General features: G+C 35.2%; 1 protein-coding gene across 12 annotated transcripts in view; it reads left to right on the forward strand.

The window, feature by feature from the left end:
• Positions 1–21287, forward strand: part of PCDH9 (protocadherin 9) — a 673415-nt gene that overhangs the window by 177131 nt on the left and 474997 nt on the right. For 2 of the 12 annotated variants that reach the window (XR_010356052.1, XM_064408623.1), the window contains one exon: positions 1420–2877. The exons of the other annotated variants lie outside the window; for them this stretch is intronic. Coding sequence is in view for 1 of the 2 variants with exons in the window: in XM_064408623.1 (XP_064264693.1) it covers positions 1420–1440 (21 nt within the window). In the remaining variant the exon portion in view is untranslated. Of the gene's footprint in view, positions 1–1419; positions 2878–21287 lie in introns of those variants that run through there. 12 annotated transcript variants of the gene reach the window in all.

Consider the following 21287-nt stretch of genomic DNA (forward strand, 5'->3'; position numbering starts at 1 on the left):
ATTTTCTCTTTGCCACTTACCATTTTTATACTTTCATCATATCCCTCCTTATTCATCTTTTTTTTTTCTTAAGGTTAACAATTCCATTTTTTTCAGTCTTTTCATATGAAGGCTTGTCTATATGCCTAATTATCACAATCACTCTTTTCTGAATACCTTCTAATTCAGTAATATCTTTTTGTGATGGGGTGACCATTACTTCACACTATTCCAGAGAAGGGAAAATTATTGATTCATATAATGACATATTTTCTTTCTTTCTTATTCTTCACCTCATTTCTTCTGCATCTGAAAATTTTATGTGCTTTTTTGACTGCAGCTGCTCATCAAGCAGGGCTCTTCATTGAGCCTTCTGCAGCGAGACCCAGGTGTTTTTCCTAAGATAGTGCTACTAATTGAGATCTCTGATAAAACAAATAATCTGTTACAGGTTTAAGTTTCTTTGCTTTGTTTTTGTTTTTGGATTTTTGGTTTTAGTTGTTTGGTGATTTGTTGTTTTGTTTTGGTGGGGGTTTTGTTTGTTTTTTCAATAGGCCTTATTTTGCATTTAAATAAATTATTATCACATATCTTAAGATGGTTGCCCATCTCCCTGAGTGAATTTTTTCTCAGGTTTCCTGTCTTATTTAGACTTGGTTAACATGATTTCTTTGTTATTTGTAAATTTTGCAAAATTGCTGTTCACTTTTTTTTAACATTATTTAATACATTTTGAACACTTGTTCCTTGTATGGTGCCTCAAAACACCCTGCTGTTGAGGTTTTGCTATGGTGAAAATTGACAGTATGTCTGCTTTTTTTTTTTTTAATCTTTGAGAAAGGTTTTGCTTCATTTTGCATCCTATCACAAAATTACTTATTGTCTGACTGAGATGGAGACTGAATCTCTTGAGAGGAACACTGTTCTCACCACATTTATTCAATTACACTAACAAGGTTAAGGGCCAAGTTGCCTTTGCAATTAAAGCTAAATATTTGAGAAACAACTATCCTGTTTGCAACCACAAATATGGAAATTAAGGACAGAGAATGGAAAAGTAATTAATTCATCATGTTGGGCAGACACATTCAAAATCAAGATGGGAGCGAAATTCTAACACAACAGTTATTAGAATTGTCTTGGTGATAATCCTAAAAACCAGGAATATAATCGGTCCAAATAGGCAGGAGCATATGAGTCTACTTCTTACACCTCAGACTTTGTGAAAATAAGGAAAAACCAAACTAGCTGTATGGTCTAGGCAGCTGTTAATATTCAAGACTTTCTTTCACAATCTAATATGAACCAAGATATTTTAATATTTGAAATATCTAAAGTTCTTGTTGGAAAGGGGAAGGGCAGACTTATTTTGAGGCTTTTTACATCCTGACCTCCCCTAGGCCTGCTTATTTCCTGGTATCTCTCTCTCTTTCTCTCAAGTGTTCTCCATCCTCTCCCTGAGAGAGTCTATGTGTGCTTCACCAACCCTGACTGCCTACAGTATGCAACAGACCTCACCACCTTTCTTCACCAAGAAGATTGCTTGCACAGAGAAGGCTCCTCAGACTGCTTGGGACACCTTGCACAGATGCATGCCACTGCCTTGAACTCAGAATGGACACTAAAAGAGATCCTGAACATATTGGTGGGAAATGTGATCAGACACCTGCAACTCAGACCCTACCTGTTTGGTAAAGGAACTATAAGGAAAGCTAGAACTTCTTGTGATATTCCCATAGTTTTATCTGACATAAATCCTGTATTTTCCATACCGTAGTCCACCCAACCCTAATCCAAACTATTTTGGGTGGAGCAGAGGTTGACACCAGTTAACAAGCGACAAAAGGTATCAAGTATTTAATTTGTGAACAAACCTATGAAAATGCTAGTAACTCCTCAATAACTAGTGCTGGTGTCTGATAAAATGAGAGGACAGAACATGAAATATAATCTATGGCTATCTGTGGACCAATTATACATACATATCTATACATAAATATGCACACATATATATCTCTGTGTATGAGAGTATTTATACCACATATATTCTTTTTCCTTTAGCAAGCTACTTTGATACAGTAAAACACAGGATGTAGAATTATAATACAGTAAGACTTGCCACTGTGAACTTTTTGTTCATTCATAGCAACACAAAAATTACCAGTATAAGATAGCACAATTGAAAATTTAGAGTTTCTCATTTGAAGGAAGAATAGGAAGAAAACTCAGTGCTCTCACTTATTTTAGAAGGTTCTAAAATACCACAGGGCTTGTGAAGCATGAGAGTGACAGAGATAGACCATAAATTGTACAGTCACACCTATTAGTGTATTATTAATGACACTTTTGCATCGAATGTAAGAACAGAAACTATATTGTGTGTCATTTAGTTAATTTAGAGGAAAAAATGTATACCAAAAATATGAGCTCACTGCAACAATTCAAAGCTGAATGCTTTTCACAATAGATTTGCAAAATAAGCACCCACCTAATAAAAAGTTTTGTCAGATTTTACAGTTTGCCCACCAAACCTAAGAAAATAGCATTAAATGATTGGCGGCAGCATTTTGTGGAAACAATACATATGGAAAAGAGTGACAATTATGTGCTGGTGCTGGCTACATACTGAAAATATCTGTGCTTTGCAATTGCTGTGGAGTAATATATCTCTTGAAATGTGTGTGCATTCAATAGTGTTAAGAGATAAATATATGCCTTTTCAATGGTGCTTTTTAATTTGGGACAATGTCACAGAATACTTTTCAACACATCTAGGAAGCTGTTACTCACTAAGCAAAGACTGTATCCCACTATTTTTCGTGTAAACCCATAATGATAAAATATATCAGTGAATAAGTATTTAAATGCTGTCTGAAATAAACCTGTATTGCTATAACATTTCAGGGAAGAATCTGTACTTCTTTCATTTCAGGATTTTTTTCTTTTTTTCTCTAGAACCTATATAAGTATTTATTTTAATATATTCTGATTTTTCCATTTTCAGACAGGCTTCTTGGTTCTCTACTTTCCTTAAAAGGCTGTGCATTCTCCTGTGTTCCCCAGTGTAGCAGGATATCAGAACTCATAGAAAATACTACATTTTTCAAATAGAATGTTTAAATACTTTCCATCCTTCTATGATGTTAGTCCCAAGTAATGACTTCTTTCTGGAGAGTGGTATCAATAGTTATTACTTTGATGCACAGCATAGTAAGTGAAATATTACAGTGGGAATAACCTGTTAAGGATGATATTGGTTAAAATACTTGTTTATTTGGAACATCCAGTTTCATCCTGAAATCTTTAACATGAAAAACATCAAGTTTGAATTACAGGAGTTTGTGTAACTACTGGGAGCAGGATTGGGTGGTGTTTTGGTATCTCTGCCTTTCAATTTCTTAAATACCAAAATGTAATTATGATGTTCTTTTTTCCTTTAGGCTAAATAAACTAATAGAATTTTGAGGCACAAAGAGTAACCTTTCTGAATTTAGGGGTTTCCCCCCCCTTTTTTTTTTAATCTGAAGTTTACAGCCATAGATGTATATGTGTATGGTATTCAGCTGTCCTGTACTTGATCAAGAACTTGATTAAGGAACAATTTTGTGCTGCCCTTACTGGTATTTTTCCACATGTATACAATCACAGAGACATAAATATATGCAATTTTTCTATTTAGTTCTTACCGTATCACTTAAAAAACATAACAGTTAAAACCAACAGGAATTCTGATTTTATTAAAGTGGAACTCAGACTTCATCCAAATAAGACACAGATACTGTTGAAAATCTATTTTTATGAACACTCTCAAATCACTTGGTATTTCCTTTTTTTTTGTTTTGTTTCAGTTTGGGTTTTGTTTCAGCTTGGGTTTTTTTGTTTTGTTTTCTTTATGACAGAACTCTATTTTTCAAAGACATTGACTTTTTCTGGACAATTTTAATTATACTTTTCTATGTAAGACAAACCGTGATCCTTAAACCATCCAGTCAAATCTCTCAGAGCAGAATTATATACGGTTCCCAGAAGAAAACAGCTGAAAACATTAAAGCCAGATGGACAGATATGTTAATTATTGCATTAACTTCAATTTTTTTTTCCATACCAATGTGACTTTGGGAAATGGAGAATTTATCAAATCAAAGTATTTGACAGGTAACATACAAGGTATCATGTCATTTCTCTGTTAGACAAGAAAATGCTCTTCTAGCTGAATCTTAATAAAAGAAACTTCTGTTTTCATACTTACAAAGATTTCACAAAATACTTGGATTTTGCCTAAGCACAAGATGTCCACATTATTTCCTTCCATATTAAGTATTCTTTTAAGTATATTAGTCTATCATTAACAGCCTGTAAACATCAGCAGGTATGTGAATGCTGTCCATTCATAGAACTTGACTTTTGACTTTTGAAAACATAACTTTCAGAGTGCCTCCTTTGAATTTTCCCAATTGATATGGAACCCAAGGCTGAATCAGTGGAAATACTTAATCTTTTCCTTCCTATCAAAATTAAATACAGTATTGCAAACTTTTGTGTTATATTCTCAAGCTCTTACTGACCATTTACTGTAAAACCATATCAAAAATAAACATAAATAAAATGCAAAATGTTCTCTAGCCTGAAGAGTTCTATGTTGTACTTCTGTAAAAGCTCGATTCTCCTGAATGAATAATATTTTTCTTTTAAAGGCAAGTCTTTAGTAGCCAACTTAATAGTAGTTGTCATTTAAAAGAAATGGTAGCTGTGACAGCTTCAGTCATTGACTTGTTTTTAGATGTTCATCTGGTTTTTGTTAAATTTCAGATTTTATTGATTTTGAACAGTGAAATCAGATTGGCCTTTAACTTTTAGGTTTCAATTCATATTCCATTAAGCGGGTATAACATAGTTCTGTTCGTGTAATATTAAGTTAGGGCTGCAGGGGACAGGGGGAGAATAAAATCACGCAAGAGACAAGCAATAAAGTTTATACTGTCTTTTTCTTTAAAATTTAAACAACATATCAGTTCAATTAGCTTCTTTTTATAGCTTTAAAACTATGTGTTCAAGGTACTGATTTTTTTTTCCCAGGCTAGTTTTAGGGAAGCAATTAAGGATGTAAAGTACAGACAGAAGTGTTGATCATAGTTACATCATAGCTTGCTCTTACACAATACACTCTTTCTCACCATAAGACAAAAAAAACCCAAACCACCACCCCCACCCCCAAAAGACATAGTACTTATTTTTAAAAAAAGAGACAACTGGTAAAGAATCTTGTTAATCCTGTGCCTAACTGTAAAAGAATTTTAATGCAGCAGTAGCTAGTTTGCATGCGAACTTCGCTGAACTGCCTGGTAAATTTTAGGCAATGTTTGAAGTTTTTTTTCATAACATTTACTGAGATATATGAGATTTAAAGTAGAGTATGTTATGTAAATTCTTCCCACCTCTCAGGATTTGGTAGATCCAAGTAAGTAGGCCTATCATGAATGTCAGTCAGTATGCCTTAATACAGATTCAGTTTGAAATACTTCTTGTACTGAAAACGTAGTTGGACGTGTCTTGTGTCGTTCCATGTCCTGTGCTTCTCCTTAGAAGATCAGATTGCCAATTGCTGTGGGAAAACCGATCTGATTGGGATGGACAAAAAATTTTGCATTGAGTAAAACTAGTCCACTTATTTTAATTGAACTTTATAGATATTATATATATTAATTAATAGTAACTGTTATATATATAGGGTTTTTTAATTTTAGTGAACTACATGTGGAAATGCCTGACTTCCTTGAAAGCAATTCTTTGAATGTCTGTGTCAGCTAAAGATTTTCTTGTACACTCAAAATCAATTTGTGGTCTTTAGATTATGTTTGTGAGATCATCAACATGTATCCTGCTAATGGAAATCCAAGATAAAATTTAATCCTATATTTAAGACTGTATCAGAGTATTTTCCCTACTCTTGATACATAACTCACGTATTTTTTATGCTATGGACAATTCATATTCAACTACACATTGTTTTCATCTTGCCTCTCTAAGGTTTATCAAAATTGCATACATTCATTTTGCAACTGAGACAGAAAATATTTTCTTATTTTTCTGTCTCTCATCGCCCTATCTCATTTACCATTCTTTAAATAAATAATTTGATAGTTGATTCATATGTTGCTTAAGCCTTTTATTATGGCTTGGTTGAAGGGGAGGCTTTCAGAAACTAAGTTTGAACACCTGGCTAGCAGCTCTCATTATGTTTAATTCAGATGCATAATTTATGGCCATATATTAGTTGTGATATATAGAAACAAATAGTTTAACATTGTCCTGAAACAAAAAAAATTTAGTAATTTCGTAGATGACTGAGTTTATGTGTGAGAGATGATAAACGAAACAAAATCAACAATATGCCAGGAAATCCTTCAGATATTTACAGTATAAGCTTTTCTGTGTCCCAGGAGATCAAAAGAAAAGTATGTGGGTGTTGCACTTACCTACTTCTCATCTTGAGGCTTACCAAAGTGGTTGTCAGTGGAAGATCTGTATTGAGCCAATCAGGCATCCAGTATGAAGCAAAATGCATGATCTTTGTCCCCTTGGTAACAGTTGTGTTTAGCAGAACGCAAAATGTGTTGCTCTAAATCATTGCTCTAATTGGCACCTTTGTTGACAGTCTCAAAAGAAAGGTCAAGATGTGGTTAGGCGTGGGACTGATGTACTGTCTTACTCACAGCTGCAGCCTCCTTGGCTGAATGCAGCAATTTATTGAGCAGGCATTTGTTTTTTAAAGTCTATGGATATTTTAGCAAATTCAATGAGTAAATACTATTTGAATTTAATCTTCTTTATTTTTTTTTTATTTTATGCTTTGCTACAGATAGTGTGATTACTGCATTAAATCTAGGTGAGAAAAAATGAAAGTGAGATGCCAAGACAGTGCAAAAATACCTGTAACCCAGTCACTTAATACATTTGCTTACTGTTGCCAGGAACTGCTTTACGCAGTGGAATATTAATACCACCTAGGCCAAGCTACGTTGGGTGCTTGAAAAAAGCGCATATTAGAACACCTGAGTTTAAAAATGTCTATTCCATATATAGTCATATTCTATGAGATGTAGGCACTCAAAGAGGGTGATTCAGAGCCCTAAATTAGTTGACTAAAGTTAGACAGTGTGAATACCTCCTACAGTAACAATATGTTGTAGAGGGACAGAAAGCAGGCAAGTGAAGACAGAAAGGGAGGAATTGAGTGATAAGGACAATAAATGAAGTAAGTCTGTAGTGAACTCTAGAAACTATTAGAAACCATTAGGAGTTTTTAACAAAAGGAATACCAGTTTTCTTTAGAGCACATGCTCCAAACCAAGAAGCATCTTCATAGGTAACTGTAACAACAGGTATGACGCTTTCAGCTGTGGCTACCTGTACATCCATTTGTTGTATCTGCATTGCAATTGTTTCTGCAGTCCCTACTCAGTACTGGAGGATTAAACTATAGATATAAATAATTCCTTCTTCAAAGAGCTTAAAATAAAAACAGGATTCATAGGTGAAGAATAAGAAGGAAATGTGAGAAGAAAGAATGAAATTACCTGCTCAAGGTCATGAAGGATAGTAATTCTTTCTTACTATAACATGGACTACAATCTATAAACCTTTACAATTTCCATATGTGAAAAGCTTTATAATACACAACTTTTAGAAATTACTTTGTTTTAAAATCTTTGCCTTTACTAAAAGAGAAAATATTTATACTCATGAGTAATGGTACCACAGTAAACAGTCTCATTTACATTTATAAGGGTTGGGTAGAGTTCTTGAAAACATAGTCCTTTCACAGTATTTATGGGTTTTATTGTGTTTTATTGTATTCCCTCTTTTATTAAAATAATTAATTTAGTCTGTAGCTACCTTTTTAAAGAGAAATCAAGAATACTGCATTCATCTGTCTGTAAATATATTAGCTCATTATTCACTGTAGAAGTGGATGACAAATCTCAATTTTTCATCCTCAAAATTGAAGGTTACTAAAAGACAACATCCTGCAAGTCCCAGACTATTTTTTTTAATTGCTATTTAACATTTACTTAGAACACTTTTAGGCATTTAATGGGATTGCTACAAAACTTTCTTGTCATGCATGGACATTTATATGCACACATACTAATGCTTTGCACCTATCCTTTTACCTATTTACTTATCCATCCATTACATTGTTTTGTGTAGGATAAAAACATTTGACATGTAATCATCTGAGATCTAGGTACCTCTGAGAAATTTTCTATTAGAAACTGTCACTATTGGGCATGTTAAAGTAAGTGCACAATTAAAAAATAAGTATAATTGCTTGCAAAGAAATGGAAGGCAAATTCCTCTGTTAAAATCAGAAAAGCTGTTATTTCCCTTGCCGTCCTGTTTGATGGACTTGCAGTTTGCTGACTCATTGTAAATTGACTCTGTTGATACAGTTTTGAAAGTTCAGATGCTTAGTTTTGGTAAAGCTAATACATGAGTCACCAGCTGTAGATTCAGGATCTCTAGTTGTAGTAACTAACAGTACAGATGGTCTGATATCAATCTATTTCTAGTGGCTCTTTTTACAAAAGTATGCTATATTGGTCTAGAGCAATATTTCTTGATCATATGTGGATTTCTTAAATTATACGGTATTTTTAATTTGGAGTTAGATTTGACCTGGGCCACCTGTTTAAGACATTATATATATATATATTGTATTGTTGAAGACATTATATATATCATTGTATATATTATATTGTGGATGAAATGCCAATGCCAGCTATTATAAGTCTGTTTGATCTTAATGTATAGAAGGCTTCAGCTGTATCCCTGTTTGTTAGCAGAGAAATACTAATTTCATCTTGCATTCTTTTATTTGCTAACATTCAAGAGAAGTATTTAGGCATGTTGTCTTCTGCCCAAAAATATTGAAATTCATTTATATGGCCATTTATCGTATTCAACAAAAACAAAGTTTTTTTATTAGCTACAGAAAATCTCAGTCTGTAATCGATGCCTAATGGCTATAGTTTTCTTTAAATGGGCTCATAAATTTTGTCTCTTAATAAAAATAAAGTAAACTGTTGCAGTGTCATGTATTTAGCTATGCAAGCTTTATAACTGCTAATTACTGAGATATTTACAGTTCTAGAAAAAATCCTAAATGTTAAAGAATTAGAAAAAAATAAGATTTGCTTCTTATTGTATCTATCAATTTATAGTTCTTCCCTTGTCTAACTTTCCATACTTTCTTGGGCCATTTCAATAGATTGTTCAGGTATATTGGATTAAGAGTATATCCTTGGGTTACAACTACTGCAATCAGACATAACTCTATTTGTTCTTGAGTAAAGAGATAAACCCTTTCATGAGACCACTATCAAATTTCTCTTTACTGTGCAGCAGGAGCCAGACACTGAATATATCTGTAGCATGGGACATATCAACCCTGCAAATATCATGGAGCACATTCCCAACATGATGCAAATTTTGTATTTTGGCAACAGAAAGATGTTTCCTATACTCCTCTTGTTGATGTCCTGATAAACCTAGACATGAAATAGGACACATGGACCAGGCAGCACATGGAGTCATGTTCTAAGTTAGATTCAGTTGGAACACTCTGAGCTACTTATGCTGTTCTTGATTTTCTGCTCTCTTACAACATCCACACTAAACATATTTATTTTGTTTGCTTATGTACACATTTTTGCTTAAAAGTGTTAACATTTTTTGTATGTCTGAATTACAAAGCAGCATATACCTCAAAAATGGCAAAAGTAATAGGCTTCACTTAGTAGCTGAAACTGTGTCAAATCTCCCTTTAAATCTGAATCTGTCTTCCTTCCCACCACCAAAGGTGATTTGAAAATAAAGAAGAAAACTACTTACAAAACAAAAGTGGTTGTTTTATTATAATGAAAGAAAAACAAAACAAAACAAAAAAACCCAAAAAACAAACAAACAAAAAACCCACCAAAACAAAACAAGTGGTTTGCCTGTTACCAGAATAATTAAAAGCTGGTTGTGGTTTAACCCCAGTGGGCAGCTCAGCCCCACACAGTCACTTGATCACTCCCCCATAGTGGGATGGGGGAAGTGAATCAGAAAGGTTAAAGTGAGAAAACTCATAGATTTGGGATAAATTCAGTTTCATTAAAACATTTGCAAAATTAAACATTTTAAACATATTTTTAAAAAATAAACATTTACAAAATTAAAAAAAAAAAGCAACCCAAAACAAACAAACCAAAAAACAAAAACCAAACCACAAAACAAAGAACTCATTTAGCATGTGGGCAGGTGTTTGGCCATCTCCAGGCAAGCAGGGCTCCATCATGTGTCACATGGGACTTTGAAAAACAGATGCCATCACTCTGAATATCCCCCTTTCCTTCTTCTACCCCCAGCTTTATGTGCTGAGCATGACATCATCTTTTATGGAAGAGCCCTTCAGTCAGTTTGGGGTCAACTGTCCCAGCTTTTTCTGTACCTCCAGCCTCATTGGTGGGGTGGCGTGAGAAGCAGAGGTCTTGACGCTGTGCAAGCACTGCTTAGAAATATGTAAGACGTGGGTGTTATCAACAGTGGTTTGGTCAGAAATCCAGAACATAGTACCATACAGTCTACTGTGAAGACAACTAACTCTATCCCAGCCAAAACATATACAAAATTAAATTCAGGATATTAATTGTCTGATTTATTTCTTGAACCCAATGTATTCTTCATATAAATACATCGCATAATATTTCCAAAACTAATTTCTGTTCTTGGATCCAGTGATGTTCACTTCAGGAGAGATCACTGTCTAAGTTATTATCGTCATGGAATGAAAGAAAACCCATTTTTTTCATATTTTTTTCCTTCACATTTTGAATAAAAAAACTAAATTTCCCTGAAAGTAGGTAGTTTCTGTTATAAACTGTGACTGCTTGTCTGGGACTGTAATATATTTTCTTGGGACACTTAAAGAAAGATAGGGTTAAATATAGTGTAGCTCAGCTTTGGCTTTTGTCATTTTTTACTGTTACTAAGTTCATCTCACTGCTTGTGTTTCCATGCAACCATATGTTTATGTGAAGTCACATTTCACTTTTTGATGAATAAAGTCCTTCTAATCTCCTTTCACATCAGTTGTAGGACTCATAAGTGAGGTACAAGTGTCATGTAGTTAGACCAAGAATATCATATATTTAGAACTTATCAGCATAATTAAGTGTTTTGTTTCATTATTCGAACTTATCAGCCCAATTGTGTGTTTTGTTTTGTCATTCGCTTTCCTTTATAGTGTTTACTTGCTGAGAATTTTCTTCCTGGCTTTCTGGAAGAATGCCAGACTCCAAGGAAGTTTCTCTTCCTCTTCCTTTTTACCTTCTTATTCAAATGCTCTTGTGTATTCAGCAAGAGGATGCCAGCTGCATGTATTCAAACAGCAGAGAGTGCAGGAGAAGACAATTTTAGCACAGCTCACTGCTTTCTGTAGTTTTGCACATTGCTTATTGGAACCTGTTGTTCATGTGCTGGCTAACATAGGAACATGTGGCGGTGTGAGATGGATAGCTATTGAACACCAGCATTTTAGGATTCTGGAAAAAAAGCATGCCATGTGTTTTTCTTTTGTTTGACAATGTGAGGAAGGGCAGTTTTCTGGCCACTTTAACAACTATTTGCAACCACTTTGTTTAGTGTCTGAGGAAATACATAGTGCAGCTCAACTATGCTGTGAAAGCCTTTCAGTGTTAGTGTTGAGCTGTCCTGCCTTATGTAAGCCAAATGTTTTCGAAATGGAACCACTCACTGAGATCTTGTCTCTGGAGAGATGTGCCAGGACAGGGGCATATTGGTTTTGACTTAAGAACTTGTAACCATTTTTCCTAGCCAGATTAAATATTACTAATGACAGCAGTTCTACAGGGAAACACAAGAGAACATTCTGTAGATACCTGTACAGGGGGGAGAGAATATATCTTCTCCATGCCTGTTGTTTTCAAAGACTAGTCTTAGAAAAGTAAAGGACAGGAGAAAAATAAATTATTAATACTGCTCATGAAATTTTAAAAGAACAAACATATCTTGAAATATAGTAGCAGGAGGATGATAAACCCACACCCTTTCCACTTTTTTCCAGCAGTGGACATGTTTGTGCAACAGCACTCAAGCACAGCTTCTTACTGCAGGTGCTTTTACCATTTTGGGAGTTCACTGCCCTTGTTTTGTTAGCCTCAGCAGTTTGAAGGTGTTGGCTCACCCGCAGTGCTTGCAAATATATCACTGTCCATGCTGCCTTTGCTTTTTGTATTTACTGGTGTCTTATGCTTCAGGGTTTCCGATGCCCTTGAGAAGCTGTGATCATTTTTTACATCTGAAAGAGTGCCAATTCATTTATTAAGACAGAGTCTGCAAGGCCCGGATAAATTTATTCTATCTAACATTTAATAAAACATTAAATTAAAAATGTGACTTCTGCAGTGACATACTCAGCATTATCCTTCCAAGGTTTATATTTGAGCGTTGCAGGGCCCCACCTCTCCAGAAGGTAACGTGCTATCAATCTAGCACTGAGGTGACAAGGCCACTGATGTTTTTCTGTGGTGGTTATTTAATAATTAATTTTTCATTGCTAGTCTGTTCAATAAATGGATTGCAACATTTAAGACCAGTTTAATAGGTTTACAGGTCCCTTATAAATTCCAACAATGATAATAGTTAATAGGAGAATAATGAATTTGAGCTCAAAGATCTCAAGATCAATCAAGCAAATTAAATCTGGCCTAGGCAGTGGCTGCTGAAGTGGTTTTCTTGTTTGTTTGCCTGTTTGATTGAGGATTTTTTTCTCTCTATAAAGTATACCCTGTGTGGATTACTCTGTCTGATGATTTGTTGAATTTCTTAGTGTTTCACTTGTCATATTAATTTAAATCTTTAATCTGAAGATGTGGAATGCATATGAAGTGGCACATTAAATCAATATTGTGTTGCAAACGATGTCTCCAAAGAGGATGCCATTGTGTAGGGGAATGCAATAATAGGAATAATAAAAAGGAAGTGTATCTTGACCTTTCCACATATGTTAGTGTGATGCTGTTCAATTAAAAAAAAAAAAAAAAAAGCAACACATAACGTCTGTAAAGGCAAAAGTTTCACTGGACTTTATCCCATACTCAAAATACAAAGTATAAAAAAGTCCAGATAGGTAAGCCTTGCCAGGTACTATGAGGATTTGAAAGCATCAGCCCTACAAAGAAAGAGTGTATTGCTTATCAGGGGATTGCATGGCATTTAAAATAGATGGTTCTTGGTCTCATTAGAGTTCATGGTATTCAGAGGAAACCTCATTAAGAAAGTTAATAAAGGAGGAATGTACATTTGGTTTATCTTCTTGTATTATGTCTCACTCAGAGCCTGATTTTTCACTTTTCTTCAAACTTTTCTGTATAATCACTTGAACTGGGGTGATTCTGTCATTTCACAGCCATTTCCACATCTCTTTATTATTGCACACACTGGAAAGAGATTCAAAGCACTGTTATTTATTCCTGGCTCTGAAATTATCTTACTGAGTATCCATTCACTTCATTACCCATTTTGTACATTTTTAAAATCCAAACCAAGTAGATGACCTCAGTAAAAAGGATGCATTAAAAATGCTGGATAAGAAAATAGTGTGTGAGATTCACAACAGTAAGAAATTTGGGCATTCATTTTTCCACAGCTTAGGAATCTGACTTAAGATCTTTTCTTACCAGTTCGTTTTTAAAAGAATTCTGCTTAGACAGGACATTATCAAAAAAAAACAAAAAAAAATTTTATATAACCTTGAAGACAAGTGGAAGGGGAGGGAAAACTCTACACAACAACCACATCTCTTGTAATCTAGGTTCTAAAGAATACCACCTTGGATAGGACTACAAATTTAAACCAACCTCAGGCAACCAATACTGCATGTAACACATCAAGGTATTTCCTTAACCTTCTTCATTCTTGCCATAAACCAAGACTACCACCTCTCAAGCTTGCAGACAGTGATGGAGCAAGTAAACATTGCCTGGGCAGTAGTTAGCTATGGATGCTGCTCCAGTTTTTTCTGAACAACTTCTAGAGGGAGCATAGGCTGTGTACCTCTTAAGAAGATGGAGAAAACAAGAGAAGGGTTTAGGAAAATCAGTTGTGTTGGCTGTTACAGGTAGAAGGAAAATGAACCTGCAATATTATTTTGTACTACTAAACTCTAGAGAGAGGGTGGAGGATATTGTAGCAAAATATAAGATAAAAACTTGATAATGAGGGTATCACGAGATGATAAAAAGAGGAAAAAAGCTGTTAAACCTCCATTGCTTCAAGAATTAATTATTTAGCCTTGATTGGTGTGAACTACATATGCTTAGAACAGGTACTACCTATCATTTACTGGTAATAGCCTGTTTCCAGTCTGGGCAGTACCTGATTAATAATTACTATCGATGTTGATGTCTATCCTGACAAATGTAGTTATTTCACCACTGTAAGCTGACCAGATGCTGCAGGCTGGATTTGCCATGCTGGAACCCATCAGTATCACCTGCTGTTATTGCAATATTTGCCATTTTCAAATTGGGATTCACAATAATAGATTCATACACGGAAAGAACCTTTAAAGGTCATCCATTCTAACCCCCTGCAATGAGCAGGGACATCTTCAACTAGAACAGGTTGCTCAGAGTCCTGTCCACTCTGACATTGAATGTTTCCTGGGATGAGACATCTATCACCTCTCTGGGCAAACTTATCTTGTGATAGGAGCCACTGGTGACTCATTTCTGCACACCATTTCAGTGGCTGGCAGTGACCATTTTTCCCAATGGTAAACAGTCATCACTGAGAAGTGATGACCAGTCAATGCAAATGGCACTTAACTGCATAGCAGCTCACCAGCAGGGTGTAGACTGTGTTAGCTGTGTTAGTGTTATTTTGGGGCAAGGAGATGCAGAAAGCTGTTACTGCTTCCTGCCAGCTATAGGTCTATAAGTAGTTTCTGCAGTGAGTTTGTGATTCACAGCAGGTGATGGACAGTGATAGTTTAGGAGTGAAGTTTGTAGTGACTTCATACAAAAAGCCTGGGGCTGAGGAGGGAGGAGATGTAGTAGGAAAATTATTGGGCATTATTGTAACTAGAAGAGTTACAATAATCCCCAATAGTCCCACTAGTAGTGGGGTTATTGTAACGAGAAGAGAGAATCAGGTAGCTATCTTTTTTTTTTTTTTTGCTAAGACAGCAGATGTAACAAACAGGCTTTTGAAGTAGGAGAGAAGAAAACAGAGAGGAAGAGGGTTAACAGAATGGAAATTTTAGATTGAAATTTTAAGTGGCTTACCCCTTCCTTTTCTTCTTGCACTCCCCTTTAGTCTAACAAATGTCTTGATATTTCTGTGGCTGAAATCCACTTAATATTTGGTCTCTGAATACCCATGCAATTTCAGTGAAGTCATTCCTGAAACATAGTGGGAGATTCAAACTTAGTCCATATGGGCCTACAGATCAGCCACTAAATCCCAAAGAATGCTATTTTCTAAAGGGTGGGAGGAGAATTTGTGGGTGGCTTGACTGAAGATAAGTATTAAAAATAGATATGATAATGAGATTTGCCCTTGATGTACAATAAGAAAGAATAGCAACAGCAAACCTATGAAGCTGGAAATATATATATAAGGGGAAATCAGAACATTTAGCAACTATTCTCCCTCATAAAAAGAGTAGGAAAAATTATTAAAAGTAGTACCTTACTGATGGCTCCATATAGGCAAATGGGAAAGTATAGTAATTTGTTTAGTATTTATTTTATGAGGTTAGCAATAGCACTGCAAATACTGCAGTGATGCAGAATGATAATGTACAAATGTTTGCATGAATTAGTGGCCCTTTAAAATGCATCCTGATACTACAGAAGCCAGACAGGCATTTATTGCACTAGTCCTTACAATTGAGGAGATTTTAACTTGCTGTGTAAAATATCCTTTTGTAGCCTAAAATAAATTTTGAGGAGGGAACAACTAGAAATACAAAAAGCTGTATTTCCTTACCTGTTAGAAGTGCAATGAAATAACTCTTGAGAAATCAGCAAGGTGTGAGTTTTATTTAAATTATATGCTCAGTTCATTCCTATTCTCTAGGTATGTAACTCATATATAAAATCAACATTATCTCAATTACAATGTCATCACCTTTAACTCTTCTTCTCTGGAAGGTAGTTATTTCTATGAATTTGGGAGTGGAAAATCCTGTTCCTTGCACTCTGCCCAACAGTTCTTTGGTTTGGACAGAGAGCAAAGATCTGAGCAGGAAACCTTTGCTGCTTTGTACTGAGAATCTTTCTTTAGTCTATCCAAAGTACATTTTGTATTTTCTGTAGTGCTTTCAGCCTGATATAATTGTCATCTTCTAGAAATTGGTGTTACTATTTGTTCATTTAGGGTATGGAATCTTATGTCACTCCTTAAATACCTCTTATGGTTGAACATGCTATTTAAAAGCCTGGGCTTGTTAATAAAGTATGGTATATGAGGTGTCAGTTCATTCTATTTTAGGTTTATGAAAAATACCATTTCAGTTCTACAGTATTGTAACATTTAAAAAATGTTGACTTAAAGACAATCACTACATATTTCTGCAGAAAATGCTTTGAAGACATTTTCTTTTACAAAAATATTAGTTTTTATACTCTTTCAACTCCATCTAAATGATTTCTTTTGTTCTAGTGCCCCTTTCAGAGGACTCTGGAAGTGTTTAAACGACCACATAATCAATGTGTGTGCCTCACTTTAAGTTTGGGATCAACACAACTCATTTGTTTTTTGGGTTTTTTTTGAATGAGTTTCCAAATAAAATGCAGTTAGGTTTTGCTTGCTGACTGAATTTCTTAATTTTCAGGCCATGCCATCAGTATCAGAGTGGCTGTCCCTCAGGGTCTTTTTTTTAACAGTAGACAGCATCAGATGGAAATTCAGTGAACAATGAAAAGCACCAAAATGGAAACATTGCAGCATTTCCACTGAGCCTGTTTTTATCCCATATTTCCAGTAGCTAAGTTATGCACCAGAAAGCTTTTTTTATTAAATATATATATATATATATACATATATATGCACACACTGTCCAGTGTAGAAGTCAATGGTCTTGTTGTTCATATAAATACCTAAAGCTCCTTAGACTCTGGCTGGGCTCTTAGCTTCAGTGAGACCTTGAGGAAATATGATAAAACTTCCCAACACCAACTTTTTCCTTTCCTAGGAATAAACTACTTGTTATTATGAGAAGGTAGTCATCGTGGTCCTCTGGCTCTGATAGACCTGATCAAATAACTTCCTATCAGGGTGACCAGCTTCTTATTCCCTGGGACAGAAAAAATATGTTTCTTCCTCTCCATTCTATTAATAGTGTTTAGATTCTAATGGATTGCTCTTGAGGAATTGAATTCATACCTGCTGAAAGCATCAGCTCAGGCTTGATTCAATCAGTCATATAGATCATTTATGGACCATGGGCAGCCTCAGGGCAATGCTTCTTCAAAAATAAGTAAGAAAGTATGATCTGAACTCTGTATAAATCCACATCAGACTTATAATAGGTGGGTTGAAGTAAAAGTAATTTAGAAAAAAGATTAGTGTTTCTTTCAGGAATATGCAGATTAATGAAGTAATTAGGACAGAGGGCCAGATCCTCAGGGCGTTGTAAATCATCATCACTTAGCTGAAGTTACTGAAGCCATGCTGATTTATAACACCTAGAGAATTGATCCAGTAGCAAATCCTTAGTGATGATATTGGTGTTTTCTCCCGGTAATAGAGCTGCAGGCATCCGGGATGACAGTTGGTTTGAGGGGCAAGTTCAGAATATAGATAAAAGACAACATGCATATTTAGAGCATGTGGGGAACTTCAGACTGTAGAAGACCTTCTGGAGTTTCTGTGTTCAGTTCCTTTTTACTGTTGCAAGCAATGACATCTTATTGTGCCATTCAAATTTTTTCTTAGAAACAAAAAGTGGTTGGTTTGAGGCAGGATGGTATTTTAAGCACACACAGCATTACTCTTAAAAACAGATTGAATAGAATTTTATCACATGCTGCCCTCTGGTTTCTTTTATTACCATTATTTCGTCTTTCATTTGAGAAAGGGAAGAAATTGTCCACCAAAATGTGGTGATGGGGAGTGTGCTGTGTGTGTTTGTGGGATCAGTAGAGATGGCCAATATTTCTAGAACATTGAGGAGCATGATAGAAAGGCACAGTAAGTTGACTTGGTGCTCTGTAGAGCAGTATGAAGTGTCACTTAACTTACCACCTGAGGTATCTGTTCATCTGGGAACAGTCAGCACACCCCAGTTCTCTGTGCTGTGTCTACTGAGCGAGGAGTTTGGTCTGCCTAATCTTTAGTGCTGGCAGCAATATGCAAAGCCAGAAGGACAACAGCTTGGCTTACAAGTAGCATGCTGAGTCTGCAAAGACCAGATAGATTGAAAGACTGTCTATTGACTTGTAAATTCAGGAAATTTGATAGTGAATCCTGTGGTGTACTGAAAATGCATAAGTGTTCTGTACTGTTTATGAATGCAATTTACGAAATAGGATTATACTTTGGATGAAAATCAGGTTTTTATGCAGAAGTTCCGAATAAACACTGGAAATTTCTGATTAGTAATGAAGTGTAACCTCAGCTCCACAAACATTTGAAACTGTGTGCCATTGTTTTTAGCTGGAGATTTTTGCTTGCTTCAGATACCAGAGGAGTGCATATGTGACAATGTGGTGTGCAGGGGGGAAGATGTGAAAGAAGAAGAGAAAGGAGGGCTTTTTTGGTCTTCCAAAATGCTGTTCCTGATTACTGTTAGGGAAGATAGCATGGATAAGCATTTGGTGTTCATTCCCTAAACTCAATATTTTTTGTTTGAATTTATCCAAATTTCCATATCTCCAGAGAAGAATGAAAATGAACATTTTGGTAAGAAATGTGTTATGATATTTCTAGATGTACATTTTTTCTGACTAGCTTTGAGAGTCTCTGATGTTTTTCAGATTCAGTTAAGGTGCCATCAAATCTTTGCTAGGCAATATATACAGAAATTTACTGTCATAAAACACTAATAAAAGCTATCAAGCTTGTTGTCTTTCCAAACCTGCATGTTCTTATTTTCCTTATCAAATACAGCATATTTTGAATAAAAGCTGCTTTATTTATTCAACTAAATTATTTTGGAACAATAAGAATAACAAAAGATTTCCATGAGCATTTTGCTGGAAAACTATTATTTGCTCCACCTAAGAAAACATTAACTCTCTTGCAGCCATGTAGTTACATTTCAAATCTGGAGCTAAGTCATACTGACATTAAAGAAAGCCTGCCTATGGTGAACAGGTTAAAATATCTTAATATTTAACTGGTGAGTTTTGGAGTTGTAGCTTCAGGTTTTTTTATTTGTTTGTTTGGTTGGTTTTGGTTGTCTTTTTTTTTTTTTTAGAAGAGAAAGGCATTTTTGGTGTTGGTTTTTTTCTTGATTTGTTTTTAGAAACAGGTTAAAGAATTCAGGTAATGAAGAAGTTCATAGCAATATCTGGTAGATCTAAGGTTTGAGACAGGACACTGTCGCTTGCAGGAATAACATAAATTGAGATGGTATTTTAAGTATCACTAGTAGTCATGTGTTCACTGGCTTAGTATTCTTGAGGAAGTCGCACAAGAGGAGACAAACTCAGCCAAGTCTGTAGGAAAGTGGCAGTGTGAAGCAGCTTCAGAGGAATATGGGCTAATTTTGTATGTGCTACTTCCATTTTCATATGCATTCATCACTATTAAAAAATAGTTGGGGGTGAATTGAATAGTTTCTTAAGGAGCTCACATGCATGTAAATACAATTTGGATAACGAAATCTACATTTTAGAAACTGTTTGCTAGACATAGTATTTAATGGGAAATGGTACATGTTAAATCAGCAGCAACACCACCAACCAACAGTTATTTTAGTATAGTACCCAACAAAGGGCACTTTTTAGACATACTATGCAATAAAAGTTATTAATTGAGCCAAACTTACTAAACTAAGAAAATTGCGATTAAATTGGTAAACTTGACTTTTTTCATAGATATGTGCATATTCTCACTGTTACAGACTATTAGAAACTCCCTTTTCATAATAGTTGCACCAATGTGAAGCTGTCGTGGTCTGCTGGATGACACTGAAGCTGTCCTCAATTCCCCTGGCTAGCACCTATCAGCGGGAGTCTGTCTGTGGATGTGCTTCTGTCTGTGCTTGATGCTGAAATGAAGAGCTGAAATGAACCCACTGTACTTAATCTGTGATACAGATGTTTTGATGCTGCAGATACCAACAATTCTTTTTGAATAGCACAATTCAACGTATGTATGGAAAATCTAAGATGCTCTGTCCAATTGCTTTGTGGTTATCTTGATTAAAAAAAAAAAAAAGACTGAATTAGCCAGATTAGCCAGCACAAAACTGGTGAACTGGTGGCATACATGGCCTTAAGGACATGAGATGAACAAGTCAAAACCTCAAGAATTAAATAAGGATAACAAAAAAAAAATCTAAAAACTAAGAAACCAAATCACCAAAAAAAGAAAAAAAAACAGAGCAAAAGAAGATGAGATTCATTGACTTCCACAACTTAAAAGAATGTGCTATGTGCACTTGCAGATATTTGGATTTAATACAATGTTTAGTAGATTTAGAGCAAGTTACTTGACGGAGTCAATATAGTAAATGGAGATGTTAAAAACATAAAGGAAAATAAAAATCTGGAAGTCTTTACACAGACTAAATTTTCATGAAGTTGTTACAATATTTTATTTTATTCTTTGTTTCAATTTAGGATATGTTTTTTTAAAAAGATAGCAATTGAGCAGTTGGGAAAAAGGCTCGTGTTTTGCATTGATCTGGCCTCTGCATTTTTTCTCAGGTGTATATCTGCAAAGAGAGCATTTACCCCTCTTCTGGGAGCAGCTTGACATTGGATAGGAGGAGAAAGGGAAGAGGAAATTTGCGACAAATGATGGGATTTGCCATATAACAGAGACTTGAAATTTGCTGTGCAGAGCAGGGAACAGAGGTGCAACCAGTTGTAGGAAGGATGGATAAAAAGGTTGCTCTTTTCTTTCCCCTGTTCTTTTTCTTCTCAAAGGGACAGTCCCTTCTATTGTTTAATAGGCAAGGAAATGTAAGCTAGCTGATCTGACAGAAAGCATGAGGAAGAGACACAGCAGGCCAGAGAGAGATTTGTTAGTGGTCTTTCCTTATTTTCTCATTTCTGGTGCATTCA

Source organism: Passer domesticus, chromosome 2 (assembly GCF_036417665.1).
Source record: "Passer domesticus isolate bPasDom1 chromosome 2, bPasDom1.hap1, whole genome shotgun sequence".
Taxonomy (NCBI): Eukaryota; Metazoa; Chordata; class Aves; order Passeriformes; family Passeridae; genus Passer; species Passer domesticus.